The sequence below is a fragment of the Pseudophryne corroboree genome, chromosome 6, assembly GCF_028390025.1.
Source record: "Pseudophryne corroboree isolate aPseCor3 chromosome 6, aPseCor3.hap2, whole genome shotgun sequence".
In the NCBI taxonomy this organism is placed as follows: Eukaryota; Metazoa; Chordata; class Amphibia; order Anura; family Myobatrachidae; genus Pseudophryne; species Pseudophryne corroboree.
The window spans coordinates 829,907,648-829,925,185 of NC_086449.1; the positions used below are offsets into that span (position 1 = coordinate 829,907,648).

The following is a 17,538-nucleotide window of genomic DNA, read 5'->3' on the forward strand; positions in this document are numbered from 1 at the left end:
TCACAATGCCGCACAAGCATGCACCTGCCAGTAGATGGGGCCGTCACGCCCAATTAATAGACTGCTGGCGTGACACCAACATGTGCCAGTGAATGACTAACACACAGCAATTAATGACATGGTGTCTGTAGTCTGCTCAGGTACCTACCTAACTCATTGTTTCCTTGTGTACTTTATTTTATGGGACAGTAACTGGGAGACATTCTAGTAGAACTTTTATCCTTTTGCCAGGACATACGGAGCTGCACTTGTTACAAATCAAAACATATTTATACTAGAAGCATGAAATTACACCACATTCAGAAGAAAAAGGGTCTTTCATTAAATATATATTTTAACTTTATTTGTATAGTAGGCTATGCAATCAATTGTTTGGCTGCTCAGCAGTGACCGCTGCCGGCGCAACCAGGCGCCCCGTTCGGGCGCGAATAGCTGCTGTCGCTGGCATTCTGCTCGCTGCTTTACACAGCTACACCCGGCACTGCCGGGCGCGATCAGAGCGTAACACCAAATGAACAGCGCCCTCCGATCACTTTAGATGGGCAGAAACAATTGAATCACTCCCTGTGTGTGAACATGTCACCGTCTAAGCATCTAAGCCACTGTATATATCAGGGGTAGTCAGTCTGTGGAACTACACATCCCAGGATAACCTGCCATAATTTTGCTGTTAGGGAATGCTGGCATGTGTAGTTCCACAGGTTGCCTACCCCTTCTAGCACATACACTGCTAGATCTCACTACACCCATTGCATCTCTTTCCTACAGTAAGCCCCAATTATCCCAGTGATAGCTAGAATCTGATATCGGCAACACCACCACTTCTGTTTTTTAGACACTTTAATAAATCTATCCCTAGGAGACTTCAGCTGTTCATCCTGGAGCCAAAGTCACAAGGAAAATGACTGATCGTCCAGATCTATATATTTATAAACAATAAACAATATATTTAAAGTCTGCTGTAGTTATAGGGCTCTCACCACGGACCTCCGCAGAGACGGCCACCCCCCCTACCTCATCAAGCATCTGAAGCGGAGGACCAGGGAAGACAGCTGAAAACGCTACAGTTGGCACCAAGGAAAGATAATATGTGATGAACTGAAAGAGAACAACTGGCCATTTGTAGGAAAACAAAGAAAAAATAAACTAATGTTGACATGGTCAATAGGCGACACGTAAAGTGTCTACTTTTTTTTTTCATGCTTTACCATCCACGTGGACTACGACCAGGAAATAGTAACTTGTACCTAACACTGCGGTAACAGAGAGGCACTTTGTCCGAAGCGCGAGCCATGCGAGGGACACGGTACACTGATTGGGGTTACATGTGGCTTAAAATAGTATCTGTCAACATCCCCCCCCCCCCCAAACAAAAAAATAAAAAAAAAATTGTGTCGACCATTTCCATATCGAAGTCCATCATAGTGTAGATCTTAATTCCTAAAACTTTAAAAAGAATCCAATAGTGCAGATAAAAGATGGCACCGTAAGGAAAAAACTCATTTATTGGTCCCACTCACATAAATACAGGTGAATCTGCATTTTATCACCCTCATAAGGTCATCTAAATTGATCTGAGAGTCATATTTATTACCTTCACCACTGTGTAAGCAATTTATTCTACGATAATCGTTTAAACGGTAGTGCCACGTGTAGCCATATTGTTCCACTTAGGGGTTTGGTGAAAGCTCTGTTCTGTGACTGCACGGGCTGCCACTGTTTGCAAGCGCAATTTGAGAATATTAGTACACCCATTTTATTTCCATATCGACGTTGCCAGAGTCGACATAATTAACCTGTCAACCACATGGGGTTGACTTAGTGATGGTCAACCTAATTAGTATAGACCCAATGATCCGTATCCCAAAAATCAATCACAGCTAAGCCGCTTCACATTATAATTAACAGTTACTTATATAGCGCCAGCGTATTCTGTTGCGCTTTACAACTGGAAACGGTAATCGAGCAAAACTGGGTAATAAATGTTTTCATGAAAAAAAAATGTAATCATGTATTAGAAAACATGATCGGCCGTATTTTACGGCTTTCTAACAATATTTGGCTTTCATTTATTTTTACACATTTCAAGAAAATCTAACAGCTTATTATTTCTTTTACATCTGAATATATGCAAATTGACTAAATATTAATATACGTACAAAGTAAGAACAAGTTCATATTAAGCATTAGTCCTACTTATTACTTATAGTAATTAAATAAATCTAAATAGTAATACAAAATGCAAAAACCACTTTTCAGAGAAAAACACACAGGAGTCGATTCAATTTTCTGACAGTTGAATAGCGCCGGGAATTAGCTCCCATCGCTATTCAATTCAGCTCAAGTTAAGTAGGTGAATGCCCGTTCTCCCGGACTTAACAGGTTGATTTGTCGGGAGAACGGGCATTCTCCGACTTAACTCCCCGCCGCGATGCTGATTCCCGTCAGAATAAGCCTCACGCCGGCCGCACTTTTGTCGGATTTCCTCTCGCATCCCCCGGGGGTGAGAGAAGAATTCCCAACATTTGAGTGTCCCTTGGCGCTGTATTGAATAGCACCAGAAGCTAATTCCCGGCGCTATTCAACTGTCAGAGAATTGAATCGACCCCACAGAGTAGTCCGACATTAGCACTGGGCATTAAATATTTTAAATAAAAACACTTTTTTTTTTTGTATAATAGGGCTTTTTTAAGAAGTCACTGTGCCGTGCCTGTAGTCACATCATAATAGAAAAAAACAACGCAGTGTTTTTTATAAAAAAAAAAATGGGTTTAACCCAGCTAACCCTGGTAATAACAGACATAACAGTAAGAGGGCCCTGCTTGCCGGCTTACAATCTGTAGACTAGTTCTTATGAACAATTAGAATTGGGGATGCCTCCCGTAAAAGCAGATTATCTGTGGATATATCGGAATTTGGAGAGACATGCTATGAATAATTATGTATATATTAATAGCAGAAGGACGACTTTTATGAGTGACAAGTCTCTATGATGCCGTTATCTGAGCAGGCTTGTAGTGCGCATGCTTCATTTCGGAGTTATGTGGCAATACATCACCATTGAGCTCTTTGAAAATGTGACAGTTGGTGAACTCTCCCTATGCACCTGCTGGCTGACCTGGAACATGTGACCTGCTGTGCGGTCTGGAAACTGTGACAGTTATTTGCAGACACCCAACAAAACAGGGATTTTTCAACTTCTAAGGGGTAAAATGTTCTGCTTAGGAAACCTTTGCCTGGTTTAACCCTGCACATCAGCTGGTGAATATGTATTAGTCTAGGTTGTGTGAAGTGAATAAATAGTGTGTGTGCTGAGATAGAAACACAGAATGTGACGGCAGATAAGAACCACTTGGCCCATCTAGTCTGCCCATTTTTTTTTATCCTTTAGGTAATCGCAACCCTTTTTGAACCTTATTTCTTTGTAAGGATATTCATATGCCTATCCCAAGCATGTTACATTGCTCTACAGTCTTAGCCTCTACCACCTCTGATGGGAGGCTATTCCACTTATCCACTACCCTTTCTGTGAAGTAATTTTTCCTTAAATTTCCCCTGAACCTCCCCCCTCCAGTCTCAGTGTATGTCCTCGTGTTCTAATACTTCTCTTCCTAGGGTTTCAATCCAAAAATCTAAACATATCTTTGATATGCCGGAACTGTACCTCCAAGGATTGAATCTGTAACCCCCCTTTATTTCCATTATACATTGTATTTCTACTTGAATCAGCTGTGCTGACATTGTTATTTTATTGTAACATCTTATATAGTCACTTTAATCAGAATCCATAACAGGCTGGCGTGTGACTGGCCTGCTGGCACCTACCTCTTATACGTCATTAATAGTGATGCCAGTGGACCCACGTCTCTCCCACACTATTCCGTCCACTCACTGCCAATACGCCTACATTTGCTGCAATTACACCATACATGCTGATCAAGGGCTGAAATTTACTAAACATTAGGATTCTTACCCCTCGCCTCTTACGGAACATTCACGCTGCACTTGTGCCTGATCTATAAGCAATATTATGATCATGACGCACTAACGGCCCTAACCCTTGGCGGCTGTAATGTGCACACTGATCACAAAGCTTGTGCCGGGGTCACTCCATACCTACACAACAACGGCTCCTATAGGGTCTGCCTCTGGCACATCTCCCACTGGCTGCTGGGACCCTCCAAGACCTGTCTCTGCTCTGATATTTCTCACTGTGCCCCTCTAATTAGATCATTTGTCCAGCAATAATACCACACACACACCTTTCCCCTGATCACCTGTGTAACAACCTGTCCCTGCTACCTCCATATGTATATACCCAAACACACCCTAAGGCACAACAGAGCTATTTACCCCCTTCCCAGTGTCACCACCTCATCTCTCACACACCATCAATGCCAATTCCTCAGACTCCCAAACCTGCTGCCAACATGCTCTCCACTCATCCAGCTGCCCCCCCCTAGCCCTGTGACCACACATCACTTACCTTACTGCTACTACTCCCACAGCCCCCACACACTTACCCAACCCCCACTGCTCCCAACTATAACCCACACACACCTACCCTGCTTCCTCCAATACTACACCTACAGCCTCCACACACTTACCCTGCTCCCTCCGATACTACACCTGCAGCCCCCACACACTTACCCAACCCCCACCTATACCGAACCCACAGCCCACACACACACCTACCCTGCTCCCTCCGATACTACACCTGTAACCCCCACACACTTACCCAACCCCCACTGCTCTCACCTATACCGAACCCACAGCCCACACACATACCTACCCTGCTTCCTCCGATATTACACCTGCAGCCCCCACACACTTACCCAACCCCCACTGCTCTCACCTATACCAAACTCACAGCCCACACACACACCTACCCTGCTCCCTCCGATACTACACCTACAGCCCCCACACACCTACCCTGCTCCCTCCGTTACTACACCTGCAGCCCCCACACACCCACCTATACCGCACCCCCCACACACCTACCGCGCTCCCACCTATACCGCACTCGCAGCCCCTACACACCTACCCCGCTTCCACCTATACCGCACCCCCCACACACCTACCCCGCTCCCTCTGATACTACACCTGCAGCCCCCACACACCTACTCTGCTCAGAACAATACAAATATCTGAGCCCCACACTCTTCAAATATACAATGATAGCTTTAAGGATCAAAAATCCGTACATCAGCATGCACTTTATATACACAAGCCGGGGGTGAGTAAGCCAGAGGATTATTAATGTTTGGTAAATATTTTAACAGATCCTTTATAGCAACACACTGGCACAGATCAGTGGCACTCTCTTCATATAAGAGCTACAGACACCGTCAGCGGATCTCTAACTTCCAGTGCCCAGCACTCAGTGGCTTCTGCCGATCCCCGTTACAGAAAGCCCTGTCCTCACTAACATGACTGGGCAGAGCACTACACCCCCCCCCCCCCCCCCCGCCTGAAATACTCTGCCCTGCTGCCGGCGGGGCCCATCTCCTATCACTTCTAGAGAGGCGCTGGAAATAGCCGTTAGACCTTATTCCAGCGTAACTTGAGGTTCCATGCAAATTATATCTACTCACAATCTTGAGCGATATAAAGTGTTTGGAAAAAAAAAAAAAAAAAAAGCTTTTTTTGGTTTAAACCAATTTTTTAGCATTTATGTTTTAATAGAAAAATACTGGATCAAATACGGCACCCAGTACACATTACCTGCACGGCACCCAGTACACATTACCTGCACGGCACCCAGTACACATTACCTGCACGGCACCCAGTACACATTCCCTGCACGGCACCCAGTACACATTCCCTGCACGGCACCCAGTACACATTCCCTGCACGGCACCCAGTACACATTCCCTGCACGGCACCCAGTACACATTCCCTGCACGGCACCCAGTACACATTCCCTGCACGGCACCCAGTACACATTCCCTGCACGGCACCCAGTACACATTCCCTGCACGGCACCCAGTACACATTCCCTGCACGGCACCCAGTACACATTCCCTGCACGGCACCCAGTACACATTCCCTGCACGGCACCCAGTACACATTACCTGCACACCTGCGCAGCAGCCAGTACACATTACCTGCACACCTGTGCAGCAGCCAGTACACATTACCTACACACCTGTGCAGCAGCCAGTACACATTACCTGCACACCTGTGCAGCAGCCAGTACACATTACCTGCACACCTGTGCAGCAGCCAGTACACATTACCTGCACACCTGTGCAGCAGCCAGTACACATTACCTGCACACCTGTGCAGCAGCCAGTACACATTACCTGCACACCTGTGCAGCAGCCAGTACACATTACCTACACACCTGTGCAGCAGCCAGTACACATTACCTACACACCTGTGCAGCAGCCAGTACACATTACCTACACACCTGTGCAGCAGCCAGTACACATTACCTACACACCTGTGCAGCAGCCAGTACACATTACCTACACACCTGTGCAGCATCCTCATTGTAACACACACTACAAACTGCTTTCTTCTCACCGATGGAGCACAGCAACACCACACCAAAGTTCCCCCCACATTGTGCAGCTGTAACACAGAGCATGGGGGAATATCGGGGTGTGGGGGTTTGATAGTCTGCATGGCGTTGGGGTGTCAGGTAATACAGGGGGTTTAGTAGCCTGCGCAGTGTCAGTACGGAGGGAGAAAAGCAATACTCTGTGTGTGTGGGGGAAGGGGGGGGGGGGGGGGGGACACATAGGATATATCAGAGCTTAGTAATCCCCCTGCACTTCCATGCATACCGGGGTTCACTGCTCACCCTGTGTATTATCAGGCTGACAGGACATATTTGGGTTTAATACACACACTGGAGTGTTGGGCCCACGAGAGTTTAGAAGTGACCATGCTCAGAATTCACCATGCACATTGTATTGTGGGGGCGCACATACTGGGGGTAAAGTGGGAGTGACCACCCTGCACAGTTTATGGGGGGTACAGGTCAGAACTCACCCTGCAAAGTGTATGGGGCAGGGGGAAGGGTCACAGCACTCACCCTACACAGTGTATAGGAGGGCAGAGGTCACAGAGCATATATTGGGGAGTTCACAGTACTCACACTGTAAGGTATATGGGGATGGGGTACAGTACTCACCCTGTACAGTATATGGGGATGGGGGGGGGGTACAGTACTAACCCTGTAAGGTATATGGGGATGGGAGGTACAGTACATATCGGGGGGTCACAGTACTCACCCTGTACAGTATATGGGGATGGGGGGGGGTACAGTACTAACCCTGTAAGGTATATGGGGATAGGAGGTACAGTACATATTGGGGGGAGGTCACAGTACTCACCCTGTACAGTATATGGGGATAGGGGGGGTACAGTATATATTGGGGTGGGTCACAGTACTCGCCCTGTACAGTATATGGAGATAGAGGGTACAGTACATAATGGGTCACAGTAATCACCCTGTACTGTAAATGGGGGTGGAGGGTACAGTACATAATGGGGTCACAGTACTGACTCGGTACGGTATTTGAGGATGGGGGGTACAGAGTACTCACCCTGTATGGTATTTGGGGATGGGGGAACAGTACATACTGGGTGGATCACAGTACTCACCCTGTACAGTATATGGGGATGGGGGTACAGTATATATTGGGGGTAACAGTACTCACCCTGTACAGTATATGGGGATGGGGGTACAGTACTTACCCTGTATGGTATATGGGGATGGGGGTACAGTACATACTAAGGGGGGAGGGGATCACAGTACTCACCCTCTACAGTATATGGGGATGAGGGGGGGGGGGGGGGGGTACAGTATATATTGGGGGTAACAGTACTCACTCTGCACGGTGTATGGGGGTACAGTACATATTTGATGGGGTACTCGCCCTGTATGATAGAGGGTACAGTACATATTGGGGGGGGGGGGGGGGGGGAGTACTCTGCACGGTGTATGGAGGGGGTACGGTACATATTGGGGGGTACTCACTCTGCACGGTGTATGTGGGGGGGTATGGTACATATTGTGGGTACTCACTCTGCACGGTGTATGAGGGGGTTACAGTACATATTGGGAAGGTACTCACTCTGCACGGTGTATGAGGGAGTGTGCTCATCCTGCACAGTATGGGGAGTGGGTACTGTACATATTGTGGGTACTCACCCTGCACGGTATATGGGGGGTACAGTATATATTGGGGGGTACGGTACATATTGTTGGTACTCACCCTGCACGGTGTATGGGGGGGTACAGTACATATTGGGGGGGCACTCACTCTGCACGGTGTATGGGGGGGTACGGTACATATTGGGGGGTTACTCACCCTGCACGGTGTATAGGGGGTTGCAGTATATATTGGGGGGGGGGGGGAGAACTCACCCTGCACGGTGTATGGGGGGGGGTTTACAGTATATATTGGGGGGGGGCACTCACTCCTGCACGGTGTATGGGGGGGTACGGTACATATTGGGGAGGGGGGGTACTCACCCTGCACGGTGTATGGGGGGTACGGTACATATTGGGGAGGGGGGCACTCACCCTGCACGGTGTATGGGGGGTACGGTACATATTGGGGAGGGGGGCACTCACCCTGCACGGTGTATGGGGGGTACGGTACATATTGGGGAGGGGGGCACTCACCCTGCACGGTGTATGGGGTGTACGGTACATATTGGGGAGGGGGGCACTTACCCTGCACGGTGTATGGGGTGTACAGTACATATTGGGGAGGTGGGCACTCACCCTGCACGTGTATGGGGTGTACAGTACATATTGGGGAGGTGGGCACTCACCCTGCACGGTGTATGGGGTGTACAGTACATATTGGGGAGGGGGGCACTCACCCTGCACGGTGTATGGGAAGGGGGGGGGGGGGTTACAGTATATACTGGGGGGGGTACTCACCCTGCACGGTGTATGGGGGGGGGGGTTACCGTATATATAGGAGGGGGGCACTCACCCTGCACGGTGTATGGGAAGGGGGGGGGGGTTACAGTATAATCTGGGGGGTACTCATCCTGCACGGTGTATGGGGGGGTTACAGTATATATAGGAGGGGGGGCACTCACCCTGCACGGTGTATGGGGGGTGTTGTATATATATAGGAGGGGGGCACTCACCCTGCACGGTGTATGGGGGGGGTTTACAGTATATATAGGAGGGGGGCACTCACCCTGCACGGTGTATGGGGGGGGTTACAGTATATATAGGAGGGGGGCACTCACCCTGCACGGTGTATGGGGGGGTTACAGTATATATAGGTGGGGGGCACTCACCCTGCACGGTGTATGGGGGGGGTTACAGTATATATAGGAGGGGGGCACTCACCCTGCACGGTGTATGGGGGGGGGGGGGGGTTACAGTATATATAGGAGGGGGGCACTCACCCTGCACAGTGTATGGGGGGGGGTTACAGTATATATAGGAGGGGGGCACTCACCCTGCACAGTGTATGGGGGGGGGTTACAGTATATATAGGAGGGGGGCACTCACCCTGCACAGTGTATGGGGGGGGTTACAGTATATATAGGTGGGGGGCACTCACCCTGCACGGTGTATGGGGGGGTTACAGTATATATAGGAGGGGGGCACCCACCCTGCACGGTGTATGGAGGGGGGGGGGGGGTTACAGTATATATAGGAGGGGGGCACTCACCCTGCACGGTGTATGGGTGGGGTGGGGGGGTTACAGTATATATAGGAGGGGGCATTCACCCCGCACGGTGTATGGGGGGGGGGGGGGGGGTTACAGTATATATAGGAGGGGGGCACTCACCCTGCACGGTGTATGGGGGGGGGGGGGGTTACAGTATATATAGGAGGGGGGCACTCACCCTGCACGGTGTATGGGGGAGGGGGTTACAGTATATATAGGAGGGGGGCACTCACCCTGCACGGTGTATGGGGGGGTTACAGTATATATAGGAGGGGGGCACTCACCCTGCACGGTGTATGGGGGGGGGGGTTACAGTATATATAGGAGGGGGGCACTCACCCTGCACGGTGTATGGGGGGGAGGTTACAGTATATATAGGAGGGGGGCACTCACCCTGCACGGTGTATGGGGGGGGTTACAGTATATATAGGAGGGGGGCACTCACCCTGCACGGTGTATGGGGGGGGTTACAGTATATATAGGAGGGGGGCACTCACCCTGCACGGTGTATGGGGGGGGTTACAGTATATATAGGTGGGGGGCACTCACCCTGCACGGTGTATGGGGGGAGTTACAGTATATATAGGAGGGGGGCACTCACCCTGCACGGTGTATGGGGGGGGTTACAGTATATATAGGAGGGGGGCACTCACCCTGCACGGTGTATGGGGGGGGTTACAGTATATATAGGAGGGGGGCACTCACCCTGCACGGTGTATGGGGGGGGGGGTTACAGTATATATAGGAGGGGGGCACTCACCCTGCACGGTGTATGGGGGAGGGGGTTACAGTATATATAGGAGGGGGGCACTCACCCTGCACGGTGTATGGGGGGGTTACAGTATATATAGGAGGGGGGCACTCACCCTGCACGGTGTATGGGGGGGGGGGTTACAGTATATATAGGAGGGGGGCACTCACCCTGCACGGTGTATGGGGGGGAGGTTACAGTATATATAGGAGGGGGGCACTCACCCTGCACGGTGTATGGGGGGGGTTACAGTATATATAGGAGGGGGGCACTCACCCTGCACGGTGTATGGGGGGGGTTACAGTATATATAGGTGGGGGGCACTCACCCTGCACGGTGTATGGGGGGAGTTACAGTATATATAGGAGGGGGGCACTCACCCTGCACGGTGTATGGGGGGGGTTACAGTATATATAGGAGGGGGGCACTCACCCTGCACGGTGTATGGGGGGGGTTACAGTATATATAGGAGGGGGGCACTCACCCTGCACGGTGTATGGGGGGGTTACAGTATATATAGGAGGGGGGCACTCACCCTGCACGGTGCTCCCGGTGGCGGCGGCGGCTGTGGCGGGGGGCGGAGGCCCGGCCGCCGGCATGCTGAGGTAACGGATCGGGACGGGCAGGCAGCGCTGGCACAGGGAGTGCAGGCAGGGCAGCAGGCGGGGGCTCCGGCTCTGGATGTTCAGGCGGCACACTCCGCACGTCTCCAGCAGGTTGAGTGCGGCCCTCTCCCCGCTCCTCTCCTCGGGGCCCGGCCGGCTCTCCGCCTCGTTCTCCGCGCTGGACGAGGAGAGCGGGGGCTGGGGCTGAGAGCGGGCCGGAGCCTCCCGGTCCTGTGCGGCCCCCTCCATGGTCAAGATCCTCGGCGTGTCACCGCTCTGGCGGCCTCACATCCGCAGCTCCCTCCGGTCATCCGACAGGCTCGGGAGCCGGACGCAGACTGAGCGCCCGGGCGGGCCCCGCCTCCTAGCGGGCCCAACCACTGGCGGCCCGGCTCTGTCTGGGGGGGCGGCGGTGGTCGCGAGGAGACGGTCTGGGCGCGCACAGCTCCCCTGGCCTCTCAGCAGAATCCCCCCGCGTCGGCGCGCAGCCTGGTATCGCCCAAACCCTCACACGGCGAGCGGGCTCCAATCGCCCACGCCCACCGCCCCTCGTCCAATAGCAAGGCCGAACGGAATAATTCATGAGCTGGGCGGGGACAGCTCCTGAATATTAAGCGTCGGGATGCAGATGAGGAGGATGTTGCCGAGTCTTTGTTGTTGATGTTGCTGCTGCTGGACCTGTGCTGGGAACAAAGACGCCAAGAAGAGGGAAAGTAAGGAAAGGTGACACAAACCAGTGCAAGTGATGGTAAACAAGGATCAGAGTGTCAGCCCTCAGGCCCAGGAAGACCCCATCACACAATATTGCCACAGCAAGGCCCAAAGCCTCCAGGCAGCGGTGCAGGCTCGCTGTCAGCCTAGGAAATGCGCTCTTTTTCTTTGCGCTGAATATTTTATTGACACATTTTAAAAATAAGTTACCCAGTACATTGCGCAGGATGTCGAGCGCAAGTCGGCCGGATTTGCTGACACATTGCGCACGCAGGACAAAAATCTGACGAGTGGTCCGCCGCTACACGTGCACTTGGCACCATTCACATCATTATGTTTATTGCGCACTTGTACCAGGCCTTTCCTGGGTGCGTCTCACAACAGGCGTAATTACGCTTCCGCCCAACTCTGCGAATGCCTAGGCCGAGGACGACTGTCCAGTCCTATAGACCTATCCAAACATATTCAGGACGCACCATAGAACCTTTATGGATCCAGCGATCGTACAGAAGATCAAACTTACGAATATCAACTAAACTGCCCCATAAATCCGAAGGGCCTGATTCTGAGAGGTGGTCAGACCATACGTACGCCCAGAGGGCCGTAGAAGACAGATTTACTACCTTATGCTAATGGATACTGTACAAGCGGGAAGCCTCAGCGCTCACTGTTCTGTCCACAGCCGAAACCGTCGTCATTAGTGTCGGCACTTACACCGGCTCCGTGCTGGGCGCAGGAGATGCGACTGAATTTGGTATTCACAATGCACACGCATGACTCGCTATAGTGAGTGACGCTGGCTGCACGTCCGCGACACACCCACGTAACGGTTCTTTTCTGTGCGTTTGCAGCGCTGGGCACCAGTTGCCACCCACAAGCGCCCAGTTAGCGGCCGCAGAGAAATTACTGAAATACATACACAAAGATGCATACGCAGCCCATGGTAAACCTGCTAGATGTGTGCGCATATGAAGCTGTGTGTGACAGAATGAGGCCCTAAGTGGTCATTTATCTCATTATCAGCCCCTCCTATATCGCCTGTACCTTCACCTGTATCCGTGTAGGGACTGATTCCGAGTCGCACGCAGGACCCAGTGTGGCCACATGTAGCGATTCAGCCTGCAGACGCGCCATGCAGCGCTATGAGAATACGCATTTTATTGTATCTCTGCATGAATGCCTCTTCCTCTGTGAAATGGGCATTATCAGGTGAAGACTGGGCGTGCATACGCAAAACAGCCTTGTGGTCATGTAGACAGAGTTCTGCCATGTTCTGCGGCATAGGTGCAGTGCGGGGACGCCTGTGCCAGACACAACATGCACCCAGCACAGGAGAGGTGTAAGTGCCACTAATAGTGATGGCGCATGCTGTAGCGGGTACAGGGCTGGCGGTGGTGCAGTTGCACAGATCCCCCTGGCTCAGAATATGGGTGAATGCTCACATTACACTTTTGTTTGTCACCGGTGTACAGAATTCAGGCAGATCTGTGCCCGACGCAGATTCGGTTGGATAATCTCTATCTACCCCACCCCACTCTGCCTCTCATTACTACCCGTATCTACCCCTCCCCACTCCGCCTCTCATTACTACCCGTATCTACCCCTCCCCACTCCGCCTCTCATTACTACCCATATCTACCCTTCCCCACTCCGCCTCTCATTACCACCCATATCTACCCCTCCCCACTCTGCCTCTCATTACTACCCGTATCTACCCTTCCCCACTCCGCCTCTCATTACTATCCATATCTACCCCTCCCCACTCCGCCTCTCATTACTACCCATATCTGCCCCTCCCCACTCCGCCTCTCATTACTACCCGTATCTACCCTTCCCCACTCCGCCTCTCATTACTACCAATATCTACCCTTCCCCACTCCGCCTCTTATTACTACCCATATCTACCCCTCCCCACTCCGCCTCTCATTCCTACCCATATCTACCCCTCCTCACTCCACCTCTCATTACTACCGGTATCTACCCCGTCTTCTGCTGAACCCTGATTGGAGTGGATCCGAAATATCATGTGTTGTCAGGCAGTTTTCTAGTTAAGTTGCAACCATTTTCTCAATAACCTTTCCTAGAAAAGTAAGGTTTGTTACTGGTCTGTAGTTGGTCATGCAGTCGGGGTCTACAAGAAGTGGTCTGACTATTGCTTCCTTTAGTGGTTCAGGAAAAATGCCTGCCTGCAAAGTGTATTTAACTTTATACAGGGTGTGGTATAGAAGATCTCCAGTGTCTAAGTCAACAGTCATTAGGTCGACCCCATATAGTGGACAGGCATTAGGTCGACACTGACAAAAGGTTGACACAAGAAAAGGTGGTGGGACGCAACAGTTGGGTAATTTCAGCAATGTTTTTTACTTCCATTTGGTCAAAGCTGTTCCATGAAGACAGGTGGCTTACATTGGCAGGCTCGGTAGATTGGCCCTCTTTTGGTGGCACTGTGGGGATTCCAGCCCGGATGGTGGATACTTTATCTGCAAAGAAGTTTGCAAACTCATTTTATCTTGACTGTGAGAGGGTTTCATCAGGCTGCAGGCATGCTGGTTTGAAAGCATCTCCACTGTACGGAAAAGCTGAGCTGGCCTATTGTTTGCTGCCATGATCTCTGTTTTCTTGCGGGTGATTGTTGATTGATATTTTCCCCGATTGTCTTTCAAGTCTATGACCCCTTTTCTTGAGTTCACTAATACTGTTGTCAAACCAAGGAGCTTGACGATGTGGTTTGCAGGGAACAAGGTTCTTCACAGGCCTCCATTACTGCAGAGAGGTCCAGGTTTTCTGGGGAGTCATGCCCCTCATTGGATGTTACCTGATGAATTGCATGGGTAAAGTTCTATTTCGAGGGGTTGCGACTAAGAACCGTATTGAGTGGTAGTCTGACCATATGACTGGGGTTTTTATAGGTCAGAGTCTTCTAATCCAATCTGAAAGACAAGATCAAGAGTTGGCCACTTATATGTAGCAGAGGGATTGACTTGGGTGAGGCCCAGAGTATACAGGAGATCTTGGCCAAGGCGTGAGAGCTCATCGACCCATGCATTGAAATCCCTGAGGATCAGCCATCTTTGATGCTCCAGAACTAGTCCAGCAACAATACCTGCAAACTCTTGTAGAAATATCTTTCCATCTCTCTGAGGGGGAGGAGTCTGCAGCAGGGATATTCAACATGCCGCACCCCAGCTTGCTGTGGAACTACACATCCCAGCTTTCCCTTACCACAGTTTTGCTCTTAGAGTATGCTAAAACTGTGCCAGGGCATGCTGGGCTGTGTAGTTCCACAGCAGCTAGAGGGCAGCATGTTGAATACCCCTGGTTTATAGATCGACAGAACACTGACCAGTTGCCTTCTAGCCCAGCGATACATAGTGATGTTAATCAGCTCATGGAAACTTGCTTTGAAGATTTTGTTTTTTAAATCCATTTCTATGTCATTAAATAATAAAATAATAATAATCTGAAATCTATACATCTGCGTTGGCTGACCTCTCTTCCTCAGGCTTCTTGTAAAACATTCTAAATAAATACAAGTAAATATTATATAGCTAAAACCATAAAACAAAACACAAATGTTCTTAATAAACAGTTGTATCACCAGAACGCGAGTGACGTGCATTCATTACTAGTCATTCTACTAACAAAACATATATACTACACAAAGGGAAGGACGCTGGGTGAGGGGGATCTAAGAGAACTGATTTAATGGGGTAAATTTAATAAAGATCGATGTTGATCAGTGTAAATTGATTTAGTGCAATAAATATCGATGCTGTGTTACAGGGTTTAAAGCACACAATATCAAATTATCTTTTTACATCAATTTTAAAAGCAATTTCTAATATTGTCTCTTAGTAAATGTGTAATTTAGACTCTGAAACACAACATCGATGATGATCAATTTAAATTGGTTTTAAAATCGATCAATATCAATCTTTAGTGAAGGTACCCACTTAGAGTCTAAGCAGATTTCACTAACGTTAGAAATTGTAGTAAACTGCACCTAAGAAATGCCACTGGGTATGAGGCCTTGGTCTTGTTATCACGCCTTCCCCACCTCACGTAAGAGATGGTATATAAGAAGCATGTAGAGGGGTCAGATGGCATATAACAGGCATGTAGAGAGCAAAAGAAAATTAATACAATACCAGAATTGCGCAGTGAAACAAAAGGAGCTGCCCAGACACACTGTTCAGTGGGGGGAAAACACCAATTCCCAATGTAGCATAGAGAAAAAACTGGTGAACAGAGTGTCACTGGCGCTCAATCCGTAAGGATGTGTGAGGGCCCCCAATGACGGGGTCCTATAGCCCTGAAATGGGACTAGGTCCTTTCGGTGGTAAAAAGTAGCTCAATAACAATTAATATAAAATCACATGAAAATATTTATTGTTAAAAACATACAATACGTGAACACTGAAAGTGCATGGTGGTCATGAACAATCCAAAAAAGTGACTTGTGCTTTTTTAGTCCACAAAGATGCTCTCACCCTCTTACTGTGGTGCGGTGGGCTAGCTTATAAAATAAGCTGGTGTGGTCCTGGGCTGAATTAGCCTAGCACCACCGCAGAAGATTTATCAGCATGGATTCACTTCCAGTTCACATGTGCTTCTCCTCAGTCCAAAAACAACGCGTTTCGGTTCCACAGAACCTTTCTCAAGAATTGGATCGTAGGCATGTAGAGAGGTCTGATGGCATAAAAGGGGGCATGCAGAGGGGTCTGATGGCATGTGGAGGGACCTGATGGCATATAAAGGGCACTTAGAGGTCAGATGGTATATAAGGGGCATGTGGTTGGGGTCAGCATGTAAAGGGCATGTGGAGGTGTCAGACAGTATATAAGGGGCACGTGGAGGGGTCAGGTGGCATGTAGAGGGGTCAGGTGACATATAAGGGTCAGATGGCATATAAGGGGCATTTTATGGGCTGATATTTTTAAATGCTTTTTGACTCCATGTTCACGTATGACTCCATTTTGCTTATGTATGACTTGATTGCTTATGCTGAGATATATACAGGGCTGCCATCAAAAATTGTGGGTCCGGGACTGACAAAATAGGAAGGTGTCGTCGCCCCCCTCCCCCCTCCCCGAAAAAAAAGTTAAATTAAAATAAATATATATTCCAAAAAAATAAAATTTCTATGCAGACACGAAGCCACCCCCTCATGTCTCAAGTCTATGTATTTAAGGTAGGAATATTTATTTATTTATTTTAGTTTATTTTATTTTAGTTAAAAAATTAAAATTCGCCATCAGACACCTTAAGATCTCATCTCATTTTTCTTTTTTTTTAATATATATATTATATACACATGCATGCATACATGTGCCGCTGTCTGGAGGGCCCAAGATGTTCATGCTGCTGCCTGCCCGCCTCTGTCCCCGCTGTTCTGCTGCTGTCCTTCGTCCTCCTGCAGCTCTGTATTGAAAATGTCCCTCTCAAAATGGCCACCGCCTCAAAGGAGACAGTTATTAAAGATACTAGAGGGCTCCTCTAGTATCTTGAATAACTGTCTCCTCTGTGGTGCCGGCCATTTTGGGAGATGTTTTTCAATATAGAGCTGCTGGAGGATCGGAGGACAGCGGCAGAACAGCGGGGATGACGGCGGCAGGCAGCTGCATGAGCATCCCGGGCCCTCCTCTCTCTTCAGAGAGGCCGGCCCGGGACAGCTGTGCTCCCAGCACCCCCCTGATGGCGGCCCTGGATAGATAGATAGATAGATAGATAGATATACAGTGCTTAAAGTGGTCCTAGAGAGGTGATGGAACTCACCCCCCTCCCCACGGTGCCCATGTAATAAAGGTATTGCGCG

General features: G+C 49.6%; 1 protein-coding gene across 3 annotated transcripts in view; it reads right to left on the bottom strand.

Annotated features, from left to right (window-relative positions):
* TRIM24 (tripartite motif containing 24) overlaps positions 1 to 11,458 on the bottom strand; it is a 94,071-nt gene extending 82,613 nt beyond the window's left edge. For 2 of the 3 annotated variants that reach the window (XM_063929355.1, XM_063929356.1), the window contains exon 1: positions 10,943 to 11,458. In XM_063929355.1, coding sequence (XP_063785425.1) covers positions 10,943 to 11,261 — 319 coding nt within the window. In that variant the 5' untranslated portion in view covers positions 11,262 to 11,458. The remainder of the gene's footprint in view (positions 1 to 10,942) is intronic. The other variant, XM_063929354.1, reaches the window with a different exon arrangement.
* Between the last annotated feature and the right edge of the window lie 6,080 nt (positions 11,459 to 17,538).